Raw genomic sequence first — 17,606 nt, forward strand, 5'->3', positions numbered from 1 at the left:
AAGTCATCCTTGTGGCTCCGGATTGGGCACGAAGATACTGGTATCCCGAGCTACTCAGCATGGCGACCGATCCCCCAATCCAACTGCCTGTTCGGGAGGATCTTCTGTCGCAGTAACAGGGTACGGTCCTCCACTCGAACCTGTCCAGCCTCCACCTCTATGCGTGGAGACTGAGCGGCGACAGTTGACAGCTTTTGATCTTCCTCCTGAAGTTTGTGATGTAATTCTGGCAGCCAGGCGTCCCTCCACTAAAACAGTATACGCCTGCAGGTGGAACAAGTTTGTGGCATGGTGCACAGCGAAGGCTGTGGATCCCCTTTCTGCCCCGCTTTCCGAAATCCTTCTGTTCCTTCTTTCTTTGGCCCAGCAGGGCTGTGCTCTGGGCACTATCAAAGGTTATCTTTCGGCCATCTCTGCCTTTTTATGGCTTCCAGATCAGCCTTCTCTTAAGTCCCCGGTTGTTAACCGTTTCCTAAAAGGCATTACGCACATGTTTCCACCCGTGCCGTTCTCAATGCCTCAGTGGGACATAAACCTTGTTTTGACATATCTTATGTGCGCTCCCTTCGAGCCCCTTCATACCTGTCCCTTGCGTCTTATCACTCTTAAGACGGCTTTCCTGGTAGTTATCGCCTCTGCCAGAAGAGTGAGTGAGCTCCAGGCTCTTTCTTCCAAACCTCCCTTCCTTTCTGTTCATCCGAACAAGGTGGTTTTGAGGACCCATCCTTTTCTGCCAAAGGTTGTCATGCCCTTCCACATCGGGCAGACGATCACTGCCCACTTTCTTTCCGCCTCCGCATCCTTCAAAGGAGGGAGAGGCTCCACTGTGTGGACCCAAAACATGCGCTCTCGTTCTACCTGAAGTGCACACAACAGTAACGGGTGGATGACGAGCTCTTTGTTGGCTACGTGGGCGCCAAAAAAGGTTGAGCTGTACGCAAACGGACAATCTCTCTCGGTGGGTCATTCTGTGCATCAAAGCTTGTTACTCGTTCGCTAAGGAGCCTCCTGTGGGGCTGCGTGCCCATTCTACCAGGGCAATTGCAGCCACTACTGCCTTCGGACGCGGCGTTCCCTTGCAGGACATTTATCAGGCAGCTACGTGGGCCTTGCTGCACATGTTTACCAAGCATTACTGCCTTGATGGTCCGGAGAGACGGCTTCTTTGGCCGTTATGTTCTCCGTGACTTTCTGGTGTAATCTATTTTCAGACCCACCACTGGGGTTGGCATTGCTGGGGTATCTATTCTAAGGTAAGGAATCTATCACTAACGTGTCTTTCAGATGCACAAGTTACTACTTGTGTAACAATGGATCTGTAAGAAACATTAGTTAGTGATAGATTCCTTACCGCCCCACCCATCCTCCCCGTTATGCGAACTGATTTCTAGGGTTAAGGTCATCCCCTTTCAGGGCCCTAGTTTCTTGGCACCAGTGGTCAGTTTCTTGCATGGCTCTGCGTTCCTGGTGCGGAAAGTCGTGTACAGATCTGACGTCAGCGCGCATGGGTGGCGCCAAAGTAGTCTCCGTGACGTAATCTCGGCACATACGGCGACAGACGCGGAGCCGCACGACGCCACCTACTGTGGACATCTCCTGTGGACCGGAACGTTGCCCGGCGCCACCGCCCTGCACCGGGCGACCCCAGTTTCCTCTCTCAACACCCCACCCCCGAGTGCCTGGTTATCCAGGCCTCAACTTCCCAATCCTCCTTCCCGTCCGCTCCACCGGATCGGGAATCCAAGAGGCTCGAACAGTTTGGCAAGAAACTGTTCTCGTCCCCGAGTCTGGGGCTGTGGTCCTTAAATACCGCTTGCATCTTGGACCGTTATTCCCACTCTCTGTGGGATACGGTGGAGGACGTGCTGCCTCTGTGTCCGGAGGAGGGCCGGACACGACTCTCCCAAGTATTTGCAGACGGGCGAGGTGCAGCACGACATGCCATCAGGTGTGGACTTGACACCACGGACTCGCTAGGTCGGGCGATGAGCACCACGGTGGCGCTTCGGCGTCACGCCTGGCTGAGATCCACGTCCTTTTCAGGGGATGTCCAGACTTCTCTCATGGACATGCCCTTTGATGGCACTCGCCTTTTTGGTGGGAAGGCGGATAGTGCGCTGGCTCGGTTCAAGGACTCCCGGGCCATGGCCAAGTCCTTGGGCCTCTCAGCCCCGTGGCCGCAAACTTCCGCCTTTCGTGGCCAAGGAAGGGGTGCCTCCTCACATCCGCCCAGCCACCGGCCGCAGAACCAACCTGCACGCGGTCGCGGGCGTGGCTTCTGCCGAGGTGGAACTGGAGGACAACGTGCCGCAGTCCACATCCACCCCGGCAGCATCCGCCTCAAAGCCCTCCTAGTCCGAGCTTTCAGGCCATTCCACGCAAGTGGGCGGCAGAGTTCGCCATCACCTGCTCCACTGGCGCACCATCACGTCGGACAGGTGGGTGCTGCAAATCGTCCGAAGGGGCTACTCCCTCCCCTTCGAGACGACCCCTCCAGCCATGCCACCGCAGAACCACCGTATGTCGGGGGATCATTTGCATCTTTTACGGGAGGAAGTTTCGGCCCTCTTGGCCAAAGAGGCCGTCGAGCGCGTTCCTGGTCCAGAAGTAGGTCGTGGTTGTTATTCCCACTACTTTCTGGTTCCCAAGAAGGGCAAAGGGGGCCTACGCCCGATCTTGGACCTCAGGAGCGTGAACGCCTTCCTCCGGAAGGAACGGTTCAAGATGCTAACTTTGGCTCAGGTTCTCGCTGCCCTAGACCCTGGAGACTGGATGGTAGCGTTGGACTTGCAGGAAGCTTATTTCCACATCCCCGTCCTGCCGGCCCACCGGCGTTACCTGCGGTTCACGGTGGGTCAGGAGCACTTTCAGTTCACCGTGCTCCCCTTCGGCCTCACCAGTGCCCCTCGGGTGTTCACGAAAGTGATGGCGGTGGTCGCAGCTCATCTGCGCAGATCAGGGGTTCCAGTCTTCCCCTATCTCGACGACTGGCTGTTGAAGGCGGGCTCGCCCCAGCAAGTCGTCTCCCACCTCCAGACTACGGCAGACCTCCTGCACTCGGTGGGGTTCTCTATCAATGTGCCGAAGTCGCATCTGAGTCCCTCCCAGAATCTCATTTTTATAGGGGCGGTTCTCGATTTGGCGCAGCTCCGGGTCTATCCGCCGGAACAGCGGGTCTGAGACATTCAGGCCCTGATTTCCATCTTCCGGCCTCTGTCTTGGGTTTCGGTCAGGTTGGTGCTGCGGCTTCTGGGGCTGATGGCCTCCTGCATCCTGTTGGTACCTCACGCCAGATGGCGGATGCGGGCTCTGCAGTGGGACCTGAAGTTTCAGTGGGCCCAGCATCGAGGCAACCTGTCCGACCATGTCTTGATCTCTGAGGGCACTGCGAAGCAGTTGCAGTGGTGGCTCACGAATCGCGATTGGGTCAGCGGCAGATCCCTCTCCCTACCCCAACCGGAGCACGTAGTAGTGACAGATTCATCCCTCCTGGGATGGGGGGGGCCATATGGGAGAGGTGGAGATCAGAGGACTCTGGTCTCCGGTGGAGACTCGGCTCCATATCAACCTATTGGAGCTGAGGGCGATCCGACTTGCACTGAAAGCCTTCATTCCCTCTGTCCGGGGAAGTGTCGTGCAGGTGTTCACGGACAACACCACCGCCAGTTGGTATTGCAACAAGCAGGGCGGGGTGGGGTCGTGGACCCTTTGTCAGGAGGCTCTGCACCTCTGGACATGGCTGGAACATCAGGGCATCACCTTGGTGGTTCAACATCTGGCGGGCTCTCTGAACGCCAGAGCGGACGAACTCAGCTGCCGGTGCATGATGGATCACGAATGGCGTCTGAACTCGGACGTGGCGTAAGGTCTCTTTCTGCAGTGGGGAGAGCCTTAGTTAGATCTATTCGCCACCGAAGAGAACGCGCAATGTCAGCAGTTCTGCGCGTTGGAATTTCCAAGGCGGCACTCGCCCGGAGACGCTTTTCGTCGCGAGTGGAGTTGCGGTCTGTTGTACGCCTTTCCGCCTATACCTCTTCTGCCCAGAGTGCTGAAGATGAGCAGGCGCGATCGGGCCCAAGTCATCCTTGTGGCTCCGGATTGGGCACGAAGGTACTGGTGTCCCGAGCTACTCAGTATGTCCATCGATCCCCCGATACGACTGCCTCTTCGGGAGGACCTTCTGTCGCAGCAGCACGGGACGGTCCTCCACCCGAACCTGTCCAGCCTCCACCTCCATGCGTAGAGATTGAGCGGCGGCAGTTGATGCCATTTGACTTGACTCCTGAAGTCTGTGATGTCATTCTGGCAGCCAGGCGTCCCTCCACAAAGACGGTATACGCCTGCCGGTGGAACAAATTTGTGGCATGGTGCACAGCAAAGGCTGTGGATCCCCTTTCCTCTCCTCTTTCTGAGGTTCTCCTCTTTCTTCTTTCCTTGGCCCAGCAGGGCTCTGCTCTGGGCACCTTGAAAGGTTATCTTGCTGCAATCTCTGCTTTCTTACGGCTTCCTGATCAGCCTTCACTTTTCAAGTCCCCTATTGTTTCACGCTTTTTCAAGGGCATTACTCACTTATACCCTCCTGTCCCTTTCGTAATGCCTCAGTGGGACTTGAACCTCGTTCTCACTTATCTGATGTGCGCTCCCTTTGAGCCCCTTCACAACTGTCCCATTCGTCTTCTGACACTAAAAACTGCCTTCCTGGTGCCTAGCACCTCCGCTAGGCGGGTGAGTGAGCTCCAGGCTCTGTCCATCAAACCTCCCTTCCTTTCGGTTCATCCGGATAAGGTTGTCCTCCGGACACATCCTTCTTTCCTTCCTAAAGTCGTGACTTCCTTTCACATCAGGCAATCAGTCACGCTGCCCACCTTCTTTCCGCCTCCGCATCCTTCAAAAGATGAAGAGAGGCTCCACCGTCTGGATTCAAAACGTGCGCTGTCTTTTTATTTGGACCGCACAAAACCGTTCCGGGTGGACGACCAACTTTTTGTTGGATACGTAGGAGCTAAGAAGGGTAAAGCCGTACACAAGTGGACCATCTCGCGGTGGGTCGTGTTGTGTATTAAACTCTGCTATTCTTTGGCGACGAAGGTCCCTCCTGTCGGGCTTCGAGCCCATTCCACCCGGGCCACAGCCGCAACTACTGCTTTGGGACGGGGAGTCCCTTTGCAGGACATCTGTCAGGCGGCGACGTGGCCTTCACTACACACGTTCGCCAGACATTATTGCCTGGACAGTCAAGTCCGGAGAGATGGCCACTTTGGCCGTTCTGTTCTCCAGGACTTTCTGGTGTGATCTTGGTTCGCAGACCCACCTCCGGGGTTGGTATTGCTGGGGTATCTATTCTAAGGTGAGGAATCTAACTAACGTGTTTCTTTCAGATGAACAAGTTACTTACCTTCGGTAACTATGTATCTGTAAGAAACATTAGTTAGTTAGATTCCTCACTGACCCACCCTGCCTCCCCGTTCTGCGAACCGTTATCTAGGGTTAAGGATCTTCCCTTCAGGGGCCTAGTTTTTTGGCACCAGTGTGGGTCTCTTGCATGGCTCAGCGTCCCTGGCGCGGAAAGCTATGTACAAGAACTGACGTCAGCGCGCGAGGGCGGCGTCTAAGTACTCCGTCATCCCGGCGCACGACGCCGACGATGGACGCGGAGCCACAGACGACGCCTAGCGACTCGCAAGGGGTATTGCTACAAAAATCTTCCGGATCCAGCCTGACGCCTGGGGATATTCTAAGGTGAGGAATCTAACTAACTAATGTTTCTTACAGATACATCGTTACCGAAGGTAAGTAACTTGTTCCTCTGGGGCGCTTACTGTAGGTACCTAGTGGGCTACTTGGACCCTAGGGACCCTCAGGATTCAAGGGGACTTAATCTCCCAAATTAAAAGGGCCACAGGGCGTGTTTGCACACGTCAGTTTAGCCCCTTCACCAGTGTGCAAACGCGCCCTGTGGCGCGTTTTAAGAGGTAGTTTTAACCCCCCTGCCCTATTATGTACTAGGGGCTTACAGAGGAGGTCATTCTAATCACAGGGGTACCCCAACGCATAGTGTTCCCTAGTGTATGTAGGTGTTTTAACTGTATTTTAAGTGTCTTTTAGCATAGCACTGGCTCTAGGACTCACTCCCCTTGCACCCCTCTAGTGACCCATTCAGCACCATGTACTAATCCATTCACTACGCCAAAACCCAAACACTTATAAATTCACCCAGGCAGTACTCTAATCATTCAGTCAGTACCCAAGTACTCATGCACTGAGCCAGGCCTTAGCACATGGACTGCTTCAAACCCCTATCCAGTATGCATGCAGTCCCCTAACTAACCAACACACTTATAGTTCTGCACTTATACATTCAACAAAAAAAACAATATTTCAGTTTCAATATTTTAAAAAACAATTTTATTTCCATTCATATTAAAAATATATAATGTAATTTAAAAAATAAAATATGTAAAAATAAACAGTTAAACTGTAGAAAATCAGTATAAAAAAAATACATATAACTATTACATTTAAAAATTATCATTTAGTTTGGAATTGGCATTTAAAAAACCTTAGAAATTCACTGAAAAACCCATAGGGCTCAGGACTGTTATAGTTAGCTGGACATTACACTCGTACAAAACCATTGAAATTCCTCCGTTATAGTTAGTTCTGCTAACTATAACTTGCGCGCCCGCAATCCATTGCTGATGACACATATTACATCATTCATGACATGGTCAGTGACATCACCGACATCTCAAATGACATCACTGATGACATCATCCAGTGAATGTGGTTTGGTTCGTTATATAAATATGTATTATATATATATATATATATATATATATATATATATATATTCACTTAAACCATAGGTTTCACGCATGTTATAGTTAGGTGGATATTTCACTCGTAAAAAAACAATGAAATTCCCCCGTTATAGTTAGTTCAGATAACTATAACTCGCGCGCCCGCAATCCTGCTCATGACGTCACATATTACATCACTCATGACATGGTCAGTGGCATCACTCATGACATCACTGATGACATCATCCTTGTGATAGTGGCGGTCGCGCGAGTTATAGTTATCTGAACTAACTATAACGGGGGAATTTCATTGTTTTTTTACGAGTGAAATATCCACCTAACTATAACATGCGTGAAACCTATGGTTTTTTAAGTGAATTTGTACGGTTTTTTAAATGCTAAGTTATGTATGTATTTTTTTATATATTTATTTTACAATCAATTACGTATTAAAAATGTTTCTTTTTTTTTTTTTTTTTTTGGTTTTTCACGGTGCGCGCACCCTCGCGATTTAAAAAAATGAATAATTAAAATGTTTTTTTCTGCCTTCGGGGTCCTTCAGGGACTCCCTGACAAAGGCTAGGGGGTCAGGAACTCTCTACCCTGCCCCCTTTTCATGTTCGCCACCTTCCTTTTTCACTCTCGCACTGAAAACAAACAAAATGGCGGCTGACACTTCCTGATTTCGACCGATTCGAACGTTGACTGACATGTAACCACCAATCAGAATTACGCTCGCGCACGTTAGGGTGCTCGCACGGTGCGCGCTTATAGATATTTATATGCTTTTAAATGCTATTTCCACAATCTGCATTGAAGCCTCTCTTGGGAAGGTTCTAGAGGGTGCTGGTTGCTGATTGGTTATGTTTTGAGGTTGGTCCTTTTTGTAAAAGGAGGCTAATAGGCTATGGAATGCATGGTTACCTCCATGATAGCCTATTGAATTTACAATTTACTACTTTATTATATGTACCGTGGGACTCCCACTTCGGGGAATGATTCAGGCATGTACATTTTTTTCTTCACTTGCAATATCTAATAATAGAACTAGACATCACAGGGGCATATCTGCTCATGCAGATATGTCCTCACATAAAATATAATACACCCTTGCTTAGGGCTTAAAGGCCTGCTGTAGTTGTGACTTATTTATATTAAATGCAGTGACTTTGGCATGCCACCCAGGAGTGTTCCATGAGATGTTTTCACTCCTGGTTTGCTCCATGTCACGCAGCCTGCAATGGCAGTCTGTGTGGAATTTGTTTGTGGGTCTTTTAGGGTGGCATAAGAGATGCTGCAGCCCTTGGGGACCCTCAGTACCCATACCCCTAGGTATCAGTGGTACCATTTACTGGGAACTTGCAGGGGTGATAGTCCTTTGTCAATTGTTACAATTAGACATCACCTTGTTTTAGGGAAGGAGCACTGGCACTGAGGTCTTGTTAGTAGGCTTCAGTGCTCTGTCAGGTTTAAAAAAAACAGCATCCTGTAGCTAAAAAGGGGACAGTGTGGGGTAGTGCAAAAAAAAGGTTTCCTACATCTATGAAGGTAGCCAGGTGGAATATGCTGCCCAGAGCAGAAGTCCATTTTTATGTGTATTACTGTGTAAAAAAAAAATTTAAGACATTTGGAAATGTAGCTTGAGATATGGCGCAAGGGTTTTTCTTTGGCCAGCAGTTGCTCTAGGTGCAGTACAGACACTGTAGATTAAGATATAAACATTAAAATAACTAAGCAACTTATTGAGGAGTTCAGAAAAGACAACTACACTGTACACATCAGTTTACAGCATGCATAGCTGTAGATCACATGATGTGCACATTCCAGACATCTAGTGTTTGTCGTAGAGCATTGTGTTTTTTATTTATTTTTTTACATTGAATTTACTTCAAGGTTAACCTAATAGCTCCTAGAAGTCCACAATGCACCAGGGCACAGACTGCAAATCAAATTGTGTTTATTTTTCTGTTATATAGTTGGGGCACAGGCAGTGACCACTGTGTATTGCATGCGCGCTCCTGGGTCACATGGTCCACAATTGTCCATGCTAAACCAAGCAATATGGCATTAGGGCGACATGATCAGTCACTTGACAATGTTGCATATCTACTCCAGCAGACCTGTTCTCGCAATAAATAAATTGATGATCATCTCCCAACTTCTCAGCATACACTTGAACTACTGGGAGACCACAATAGTGGAGCTGTTAATTAGACGCACAAAAAAATGAACAAATGTGCTAAATCAGGTACACTAATTTTCATTGTCACAAATGTGGACCATCATACGTTCTGCTATTAATGATGTCATTCACCCACACAAAAAGGTGAAACTGTCCAGAATTGCCCAGTCCGCATCAAAATGAGCTACTCCTACCAACCTCTAGTCACTCAGTTTCCCGATTAAACACCTTGCGGTCTTAGAATTTGTATGTTTGCAGCTCCCAGAAGAATGTATGTAAATTTATATAACAAGTTAGGGAACCTACTACATGGGTATGTGATTAGGCTAAATGGGAATGCCTAGCCTTTTACCTTACCAGTTACAACATTCAACCCTAAATAGTCTAGACTGATGCTGCTGGTTTTTAAACTCCTAGGTAACTGAGGCCTGCTAACCAGACCTCAGTACCTGTGCCCTGATCCCAAAATGTGTAGGTTACGTTGGCTCTAGCCAATTAGCATAGGCTAAAAGTCCCTAGTATATGGTACCCATGGCCTGTAAGCTAGTCACCCAGCTCTAGTTGTGCCACCCTGGGTGTGGCACAACTAAACATTCAGCCATTGCAGACTGGAAGAGCAGTTAACTGCTAGCCCGGCTTTGCCATTTAAACAAGACAAAGTCAAACTTCTCTCTGTAATATGTGTAAGTCCTCTCTATGGCAGGCTTATCGAGTCCTAAGGCATGGTTCAGCAGATTTCATGAGCAGGATATATATTTTACATGTTCTAGCAATAAAAACGCGAAACTGTAGTTTTTAGGTCTCTCCTACGTTGCGCGCATGCACTTCATAGGCAAAAAGACCTATTGCAATCGCTTTGGCTTTTCAGCCAAAAACGTGCACGCGTTCCATTGCCTCTAATGGCAACGCGTGCACTTGTGGAGATTCACTTGCGGGAACGCGCGGCGCCATATGGTAGCAATTATCGCTCCTGGCGCTGCTCGCTCTCGCAAGTGCAACGCTTTCACTCGCCCCCTCCTCTCGCACCTCTCCCTGCTGACTGCTACACCTAGCTTCTTTTGCTGCAGTATTAAAAAAAATTGTAGAATGCTCATGGCTCTCCAAATCCCTGTGGTTAAGGCATTCATAGAATGAATGAATGAATACAGACTTGTATAGCGCATGGCTACCCGAGGGCATCCCAGCGCTTCCTGTGACATCTTATCACTCACTGCTACTTACGGAAAGAGAAGTGTCTTCAACTGCCTCCTAAATCCAAGATAGTCCTGCTCAAGACGAATATGGTGTGGGAGCCGGTTCCATAACATTGCCGCATTGTAAGGAAACCGGCGCCCCCCCCATCCTTGCCCGTTTAATCAGAGGAACCACAAGAAGTGTTTTGTTGCTGGATTTAAGAGTTCTGTTAGTCCAATATAACTGCACCATGGGCTGAATTATAGGAGGACCGGTACCTCCGAGCGACTTGTGAATAATACACATAGCCTTGAACCTAATTCTCTCCAGAACTGGAAGCCAGTGCAGCTGCCTAATGGCTAACCCGGCTGAGCTGCGCAATTCTGAACGGTCTGAAGAATCTTTGTGGTTCTTAAAGGCGCTCCCAGATAAACTGCATTTGCGTAATCCAGCCGTGAAAGAACCAAAGCTTGGACCAGCAACCGCCTCGCCTCAAACGGGAAGGGGAAGAATCTTCCTCAGCTTCCTAAGGAGGCCATAACAACTGGCCGCCACTTTGCGCTCCTGGACTGTGAAATTTAGTTTGCAGTCAAACCATACACCCAGACTTTTAATCTGAGTCTTGGGGGACAGGGAGGGGCCAAGACAGCTGGGCCATATCGCATCCAAATTTGCAGGGGGCGCATGGCCTAAGATCATAATTTCCGTCTTGGTCCCATTCAATTTGAGGAAAGATAACTCCATCCACTGAGAGACCTTCTCAAGACAAACAGTCAAGGTTGACTTTACTCTATCTTGATGACTGAGCGAGACGACCAACTGTGTGTCATCGGCGTACATAACAGTGTGGATTCCCCAGGGAGCCACCACCTACGCAAGGGGCCTCATGTAGATATTAAACATGGTGGGGCTGAGAGAGGAGCCCTGGGGAACCCCACAGCGCAAAGGAATCGAATTAGAGAGAGCGTCCTCAAAAACCGCAAATGGCCGATCAGCCAAAAAGGACTGAAACCACTTAAGGGCAGTCCCTGCTACTCCTATCTCACTAAGTCTTTGGACCATAATTTGATTATTCACCGTGTCGAAGGCTGCGCTGAGATCTAATAAGATGATCGCAGCGCAGCCTCCATTGTCCAAGATCTTTCTTGACTCTTCGACCACTGCGAGCAATGCCGTCTCCGTGCCCTGATGACGCCTGAAGCCTGTCTGAGTAAAATGGAGGCGATTATTCTCCTCCAGGAAACCTGCGAGTATTGCGTTGGCATGTTTTTCGGCAATTTTACCGATCCCCGGCAGCAAAGAGATCGGACGGTAATTCGCCTAGTCTTCAGGATCTAGGTTAGGTTTTTTAAGAAGGACTTTAACTCTGGCTTGTTTCCAGAGCAGCGGCACCTGCCCAGTGCTATGCGAGGAGTTGACTACATGCAAAATGACTGGGGAGACAGTCTCCCAGGCCAAGTTCAGAATGGATGGTGGAGCAGGGTCGGCTGGGGACCCAGATTTAAGCTCCCGCAAAAATCTCTGTAAATCCAACAGAGTCAGCGGGGTAAAGTCCTCCAGCATGGCCTGACAGATCGGCGGTGGCGTATTTGTCATCACAGTAGTCTGAAGAAATGTAGAGTAGATGTCAATTTTTGCTGAGAAAAAAGCAGCTATTTCCTCGCAACGCTTTTGAGCATCCCCAGGGTCAATAAGAGGAGTTGGAAGGGTAAGCAGGGATTTCATGATTTTAAAGATTTCCCTAGGGGAATTGGATGCAGAAACAATTTTTCCATGATAATAGGAGGCTTGAGCGCTCTTTATTTCATTCTTATACAGCTTAAGTGACTCTTTGTATTTGTTATTACCCGCCTCAGAAAAATCCTTCCATTTCCTTTCCAGACGTTTACAGGATTGCTTAAGCAGTCCAAGTTCCTGGGAGTACCATGCTTTTTTATTGGGACCAATTCGATGGGAAAATTCTTTCTTAGGCAACACGGAGTCCAGGGATGATTCTAGCCAACTGTTAAGATTAGCATTGGCCACCGTAGGATTCGGATGAGGAGGAGGAATAGAAGTTGCAAGGTTGGTTACCTAATTTTCAATGGATAGTTTAGACCAAATGTGGCCGTTTTTTTTTTTTAGCTTTAACACCCGGTTGTTTCGAATCACAGGTGGTCCAAATAAATGATAATAAAAAGTGGTCAGACCATGGAACCAAAATAGCCTCCCTAAAAACCATATTTGTGAGGTTGGTGAATAGAGGATCAAGAAGATGTCCTAATTTATGGGTGGGGCCATGCACGATTTGCTTGAGTTGGAATGTCCCCAGCCCCTCAATAAGGTCCTGGGAAAAGGCAGAGTCCATTTCATCAAGATGTACATTTAAGTCACCCAGAATCGAGAAATTGGAGGAGAGACTCACCCTATTGATAGCAGTATCCAGGAGATTATTACAGAAACTGGCGCATGCTCCAGGGGGGGCGGTATATAAGGATCCCAGAGAAGGTGCAGGTAGGTGAAAAACATAAAGGAAAGACTCTCGTAATCGACTAGGGGACTCATAGTAGATCGGCACCTATAGATGTTTCTGTATATAATAGCAATCCCCCCCCCCCCCCCCCCCATGGCCACTGACCCGGTCTTGCCTCAGAATAGCATAGTTAGAAGGAAGAGCCTGAACCACATCGGCATCCGAGTCCACACTGGTCTAGGTCTCCGTTAAGAAGAGGGCATCTGGGCTCCTTTCTTCTAGTAGATCAATTTCACTGGAGTGTTTGGGGAGGGAGCGACAATTGAGAAGAAGCAGAGAAAGGGGCTTATCCTTGCCCTCCTCAATGCCCTCCAGGGTAGTAGAGTGCAACTGGCTACACTTGAAATCACAAAAGGGACAGGAGGTAATCCCCTCATCTAAATACAAGGTATGCGCACACTTACTACTCAGGTTATATCTACATTCCAGCAGCTAATCCCTATTATAGCGAAGATCAATAACGCCATGAAGATCAGGGGTTACAACCCCTAGTCCCGGACGGGCTTGCCTTGTGCGGGCCTTCGGCGTGCACGCGGCGCGCCCGCTGCGCGCGTCCGCTGCGCGGCCACGTCATCAGCTGATTGTGAGTGAGGAAGCGGCAGTGCGTGTCCCCGTCAGCGTCCAAAAAAGCTGAACCGCTGACCTCAAAAAGAGAAAAAGGAGTTTTCCCACAAAGAAACCCCCAGCACCCGCTTCAAATTCTCCCACCAGCCAGGTAAATTCAGTGCACACAAAGCTGTAACGATTACAACATTTAAATTTTTAAAAGCAACACGTTAATATCATCACCAATATTATCAGCACAAATTTAAAAGCAATTTACGCTGCCTCTCGCTTCTGACCGAGATCAGAGCGAGTGAAAGACCCACTGGAATGAAGGAACTGGAATGTGTAATACACTGAAGAACACACCCAGTCACTGTGTGGAACCATAACATAGTAGTCATAAGGTCTGCCCTGTGACCCCCTCCACGTTTGTAACCTGCTGTTACTATTGTGGAAAGTGGCTTTCTTGGCAACCATAACCTGGCTCAGACGCATCACTGAGTTACAGACGCTCACTATTCAAGAACCATTCATTCATGTACACGAGGACTGGGTGATTCATACAACTAATCCAAAGTTCTTGCCCTAGGTAGATTCAACTTTCCACATCAACCAGACTTTTGAGCTGCCTGTTTTCTTACCACAACCAGATTCAGAAGCAGAAGGGCAATGCACGCCTTAGATGTCAAATGGGCACTCGTATACTATATTGACTGCGTTAAGTCCTTCCATAAAAATAACTTAATAGCTTTTGCTAACCTCTACAAAGATTGTCCTATTTCCAAAGAAGGCATTAGGCAGTGAATTGTCAAGTGTATCTAAACATGCTACGCTAAAGCTTAACATGTACGCATTGTACATTCCAGAGAACACTCCTCATAAAGGGAGCGATCATGGATTTTCTGGGTAACATCCCATAACCAGACATCTGCAAAGCAGGTACCTGGTCGACAATACAAGGCGCTGCTGTGTGGTCGTACTAATCTATCAACAGCTATGCTTGGCCAAACTCTATTAAAAACATTGCCCTAAACATCTGCACTAGCCATCACTTTAGAAGGACAGTGTTATACAGTCTACGCAGACCATGTGTATTTTCAGCCACACCTGCTATGAACAGAAATTGTCCTTGCCCTCTAAGTGTCTGTTCATATTGTGTAGTGCTTAAGATTCACATGTGCCGACCCCCCTCTCCAGAATTTGCTAAATATAACATGTTTTGTCTTTTTACAGTTCACTTTAACAACTTACAAAGCACACAGGACATCTTTGTAGTCATACTCTGCACTCTACATTCACTACTTGCCACCTAGAATGAAATCTGTTCCCTTGTGCTTTCTAAACTAAGGAGTCCCCACACATCCTGCGACTCAAAACTGCTTTGAATAAAAACTTGTTATTTCTGAGCCCAACACTAGATGGCAGGTGTATGCAGAGCATGTGAATATACAGCACCACATGCTATGAACTGATCCTTACAGGGTAGGTAATAGTTTCCTCCTCCATCTATAGTACCTTTCATAGACACTCACGCGAACCTCCCTCCTACCCAGTCAGAGGCTTATGTGCATTTTCTCCTTTCAAAATTGTGCTTTAAAAAAATCCCAGGTATTGTCACTTCTGGGGGAGTGGCTTTCAATGCTTCCCTACTCATTGGTTGGATGTTTGGGCTTTTTTGAATGGGACACTAAAGCTAATGTCCTTTCTATGTATATTGGACCTTGCTGTTATTGATATATTACCTTGGGACCCCAACTCTACAACGGGGAATTATTCGAGCAAATGAATCTATGAAAGACACCAGCACTCTAATGCTATTGGTACACGTATTTAACTATTTTCATCTGACAATCATACCTTACACTAAATGGCAGGAGTATGCAGAGCATGTGTCACTACAGCACTGCATGCTACGAAAAGATGCTTCCAGGGTAAGTAACAGAATCCTTTTCATCTGAGGTGGTGGAGACTGCTTATGTATTGTGGGTTTCAGGGAGATATCCTGAGACACCTCCAAACTGAAATTCCTTCTTTAAAGAAATACAACTTGTAACACCACAAGACCATGGCTAGATGTCAAGATTGTGCACAGAAACTGAATCTACAGCACCACAAATTGCAAACAGATTGTTAAAGGTAAGTAAAAGATTTATTTGTGTATAATTACATAATCTGTGACTTTACTGCAGAATTTCGAAACTGTTAAACTTGAATCAAATTGTTTTTGTATACTACTTGTTTTTTGTAAAACTACATTTCTTTATTTTGTAGGTATGAAATGCAAGATGCTGGTATTACTTCGGAAGCATTGATGAAGAACTTCATGTTTGTGCCTTCTTGCTTTCAGCAGAGCGAAGAAAAACAGTTTCCAGCAGTAGCTTAATCCAAGTTTAAATGTTCCAGTTAGAACTATCATTTCAAATCTGTAGCCTGTTTGGTCAACATTCCACTGCAGAAGAAAATGGAACAATCTTGAATTTATACTAGTTTTCTTCAAAACTTGAATATCTATACGGGACCAGGCAAGACCAGCTGTTTTACAAAAATGAATTGCCGAGAATTTCCTAACAAGCCCGGATTTAAACTTGCCAGTTTGAGCATTTAAATATTATGCAACAAAACGGATGACTTAGTCGAGGTGGAAACCATCTTTTGGGTTCCTTGTTTAACAGTTTACAAACGAGTACACAGTTTTTATACTAAGGATTCCTGTTAGACAGTCTTGTAAAGTTATTGTCTTTTTCACAGATAAGTTGATTATCAGTGGAAGACATGTGGCATCATTAGTTTAGTGTATGTAGAACATGTAAATTTGTGCTTTGAACTTTGCTTCAATAAATGTAAAATTGGATGGTATTGTATTTGACTGGACGTAACCCTTGTATAATTGCAATAAACATGGGTAGATTTTACCTTTTTATTTTTGGCTCAGTTCGGGAAAGAGGTTACGAAGTGACTGTACTTCTTTTAATGTTATCTTAATGATATTAAAGTGCTTTAAACTATAGACCGAATACCTCCCCTTCGACAGCATGTAACAGCAGTTACTGATGCCAATAAATTAAGAACATAAATCTGCATGCAAGTTTAGAGTTGTTTTGGCAAGGGAATTATTTAAAAGCTGGATGTATTTACAATTGGCTAACATTTGTACTAGAATTAATACAGGAGAATGCCAATAAATTCTCAAAGCCAGCTCTAAAGATTGAGTAGTGTTTAAATACTGGATGTTAAGCCTGTTACATCAATGCATATCTGACAGTTGTTAAGCCAATGCACTTAAGTACTGATATTCAGCAATGTTTCCTTCAGCTACACCAAGTTTGAGACAGCATGCTTGAAAATACAATCAAATGTTTACATGTGGGAATTTTCAATTTGTTTTATATTTGCTACTGTCAAAATCTTCATTTGTCATACTATGTATGAATTGTACAGCTTGAGTCTGATTGCAAGTTGTCTAATTGTTATAAACACTGCCTCGTTTCGGAGTTAAAATTACTCAGTCATGACGGATTTATGTTGGATAATTATATACAGTAGACTTGGTTTCTGTCAGATGCTTCCAACCGCAGATTCCTTATCTTTAAAATCTCCAGGCACCAGACCAGACTCGATCCGGAGGCTCTTCAAAGGAGTGCTCCTTTGTGTTAGGTGGCATTGTGCAGCTCTCTATTGACTTTGTTCCACCCCAGAAGTGGCAGAGTGGAGCCGATTTAGACACCACCTCGGTGTCCTGATGTCAGTCCCTTTCTTTCAGATGCTGAGCTGGAGCTCCACTCTCCTTTCCTTGTCCTTTGACAAACTTTTTTTCCCCCAAAAAAAATGTAAGCAAGGGATCTATGTCCCCTCCAAAGATTACAAGATTTAAGCCATGCAGGGACTGTCGCAAACAAATGTCTGTGACAGACAGGCATGCCTTTGGTGTTGGGTTTAGGGCACAGCCACAAGTTTTGTGTGAGGAGCGTTTCCTCATTTACTCGAAGGCTATCAAGGACCATGAAGGAATCTGTACGTCGCCAAACACTAGAAGGAAACTTGAGTTTGTCTCACGCACCGTCTCTCCTGCCCCAAGATCATTCCTCCAGCAAGTCATTGTCTCTGAAATCTTTGTGCAAGTCCAAGTCTAAGACATAGCAGAAACACAAGGATTTGTCCCCGTCCTGCCATGCTCTATCTCCAGAGGAATCACAAGGGCATCTGAGTGCCATCCAGTCCCGCTCCTGATCCACCAAGGAGTAAATACTGAGATTGTTCTTGATGAATCTCAAATTGTCTAATCTGGTTACTGCCATAGGACCCATCTTTAGCGCAGTTTGTCTCCCTTCAACCCGTTTTGGCTTATGCACTGACATCTGTGCTGACTTACTGTGGTGCCTACATCTGTGTCAGC

General features: G+C 47.0%; 1 protein-coding gene across 2 annotated transcripts in view; it reads left to right on the top strand.

The window, feature by feature from the left end:
- AZIN1 (antizyme inhibitor 1) overlaps positions 1-16,416 on the top strand; it is a 565,763-nt gene extending 549,347 nt beyond the window's left edge. For both annotated transcript variants that reach the window (XM_085605134.1, XM_085605135.1), the window contains exon 12: positions 15,485-16,416. In XM_085605134.1, coding sequence (XP_085461260.1) covers positions 15,485-15,596 — 112 coding nt within the window. In that variant the 3' untranslated portion in view covers positions 15,597-16,416. The remainder of the gene's footprint in view (positions 1-15,484) is intronic.
- The last annotated feature ends 1,190 nt before the right edge of the window (positions 16,417-17,606 follow it).

The sequence above is a fragment of the Triturus cristatus genome, chromosome 5_1 (assembly GCF_964204655.1).
Source record: "Triturus cristatus chromosome 5_1, aTriCri1.1, whole genome shotgun sequence".
Lineage (NCBI taxonomy): Eukaryota > Metazoa > Chordata > Amphibia > Caudata > Salamandridae > Triturus > Triturus cristatus.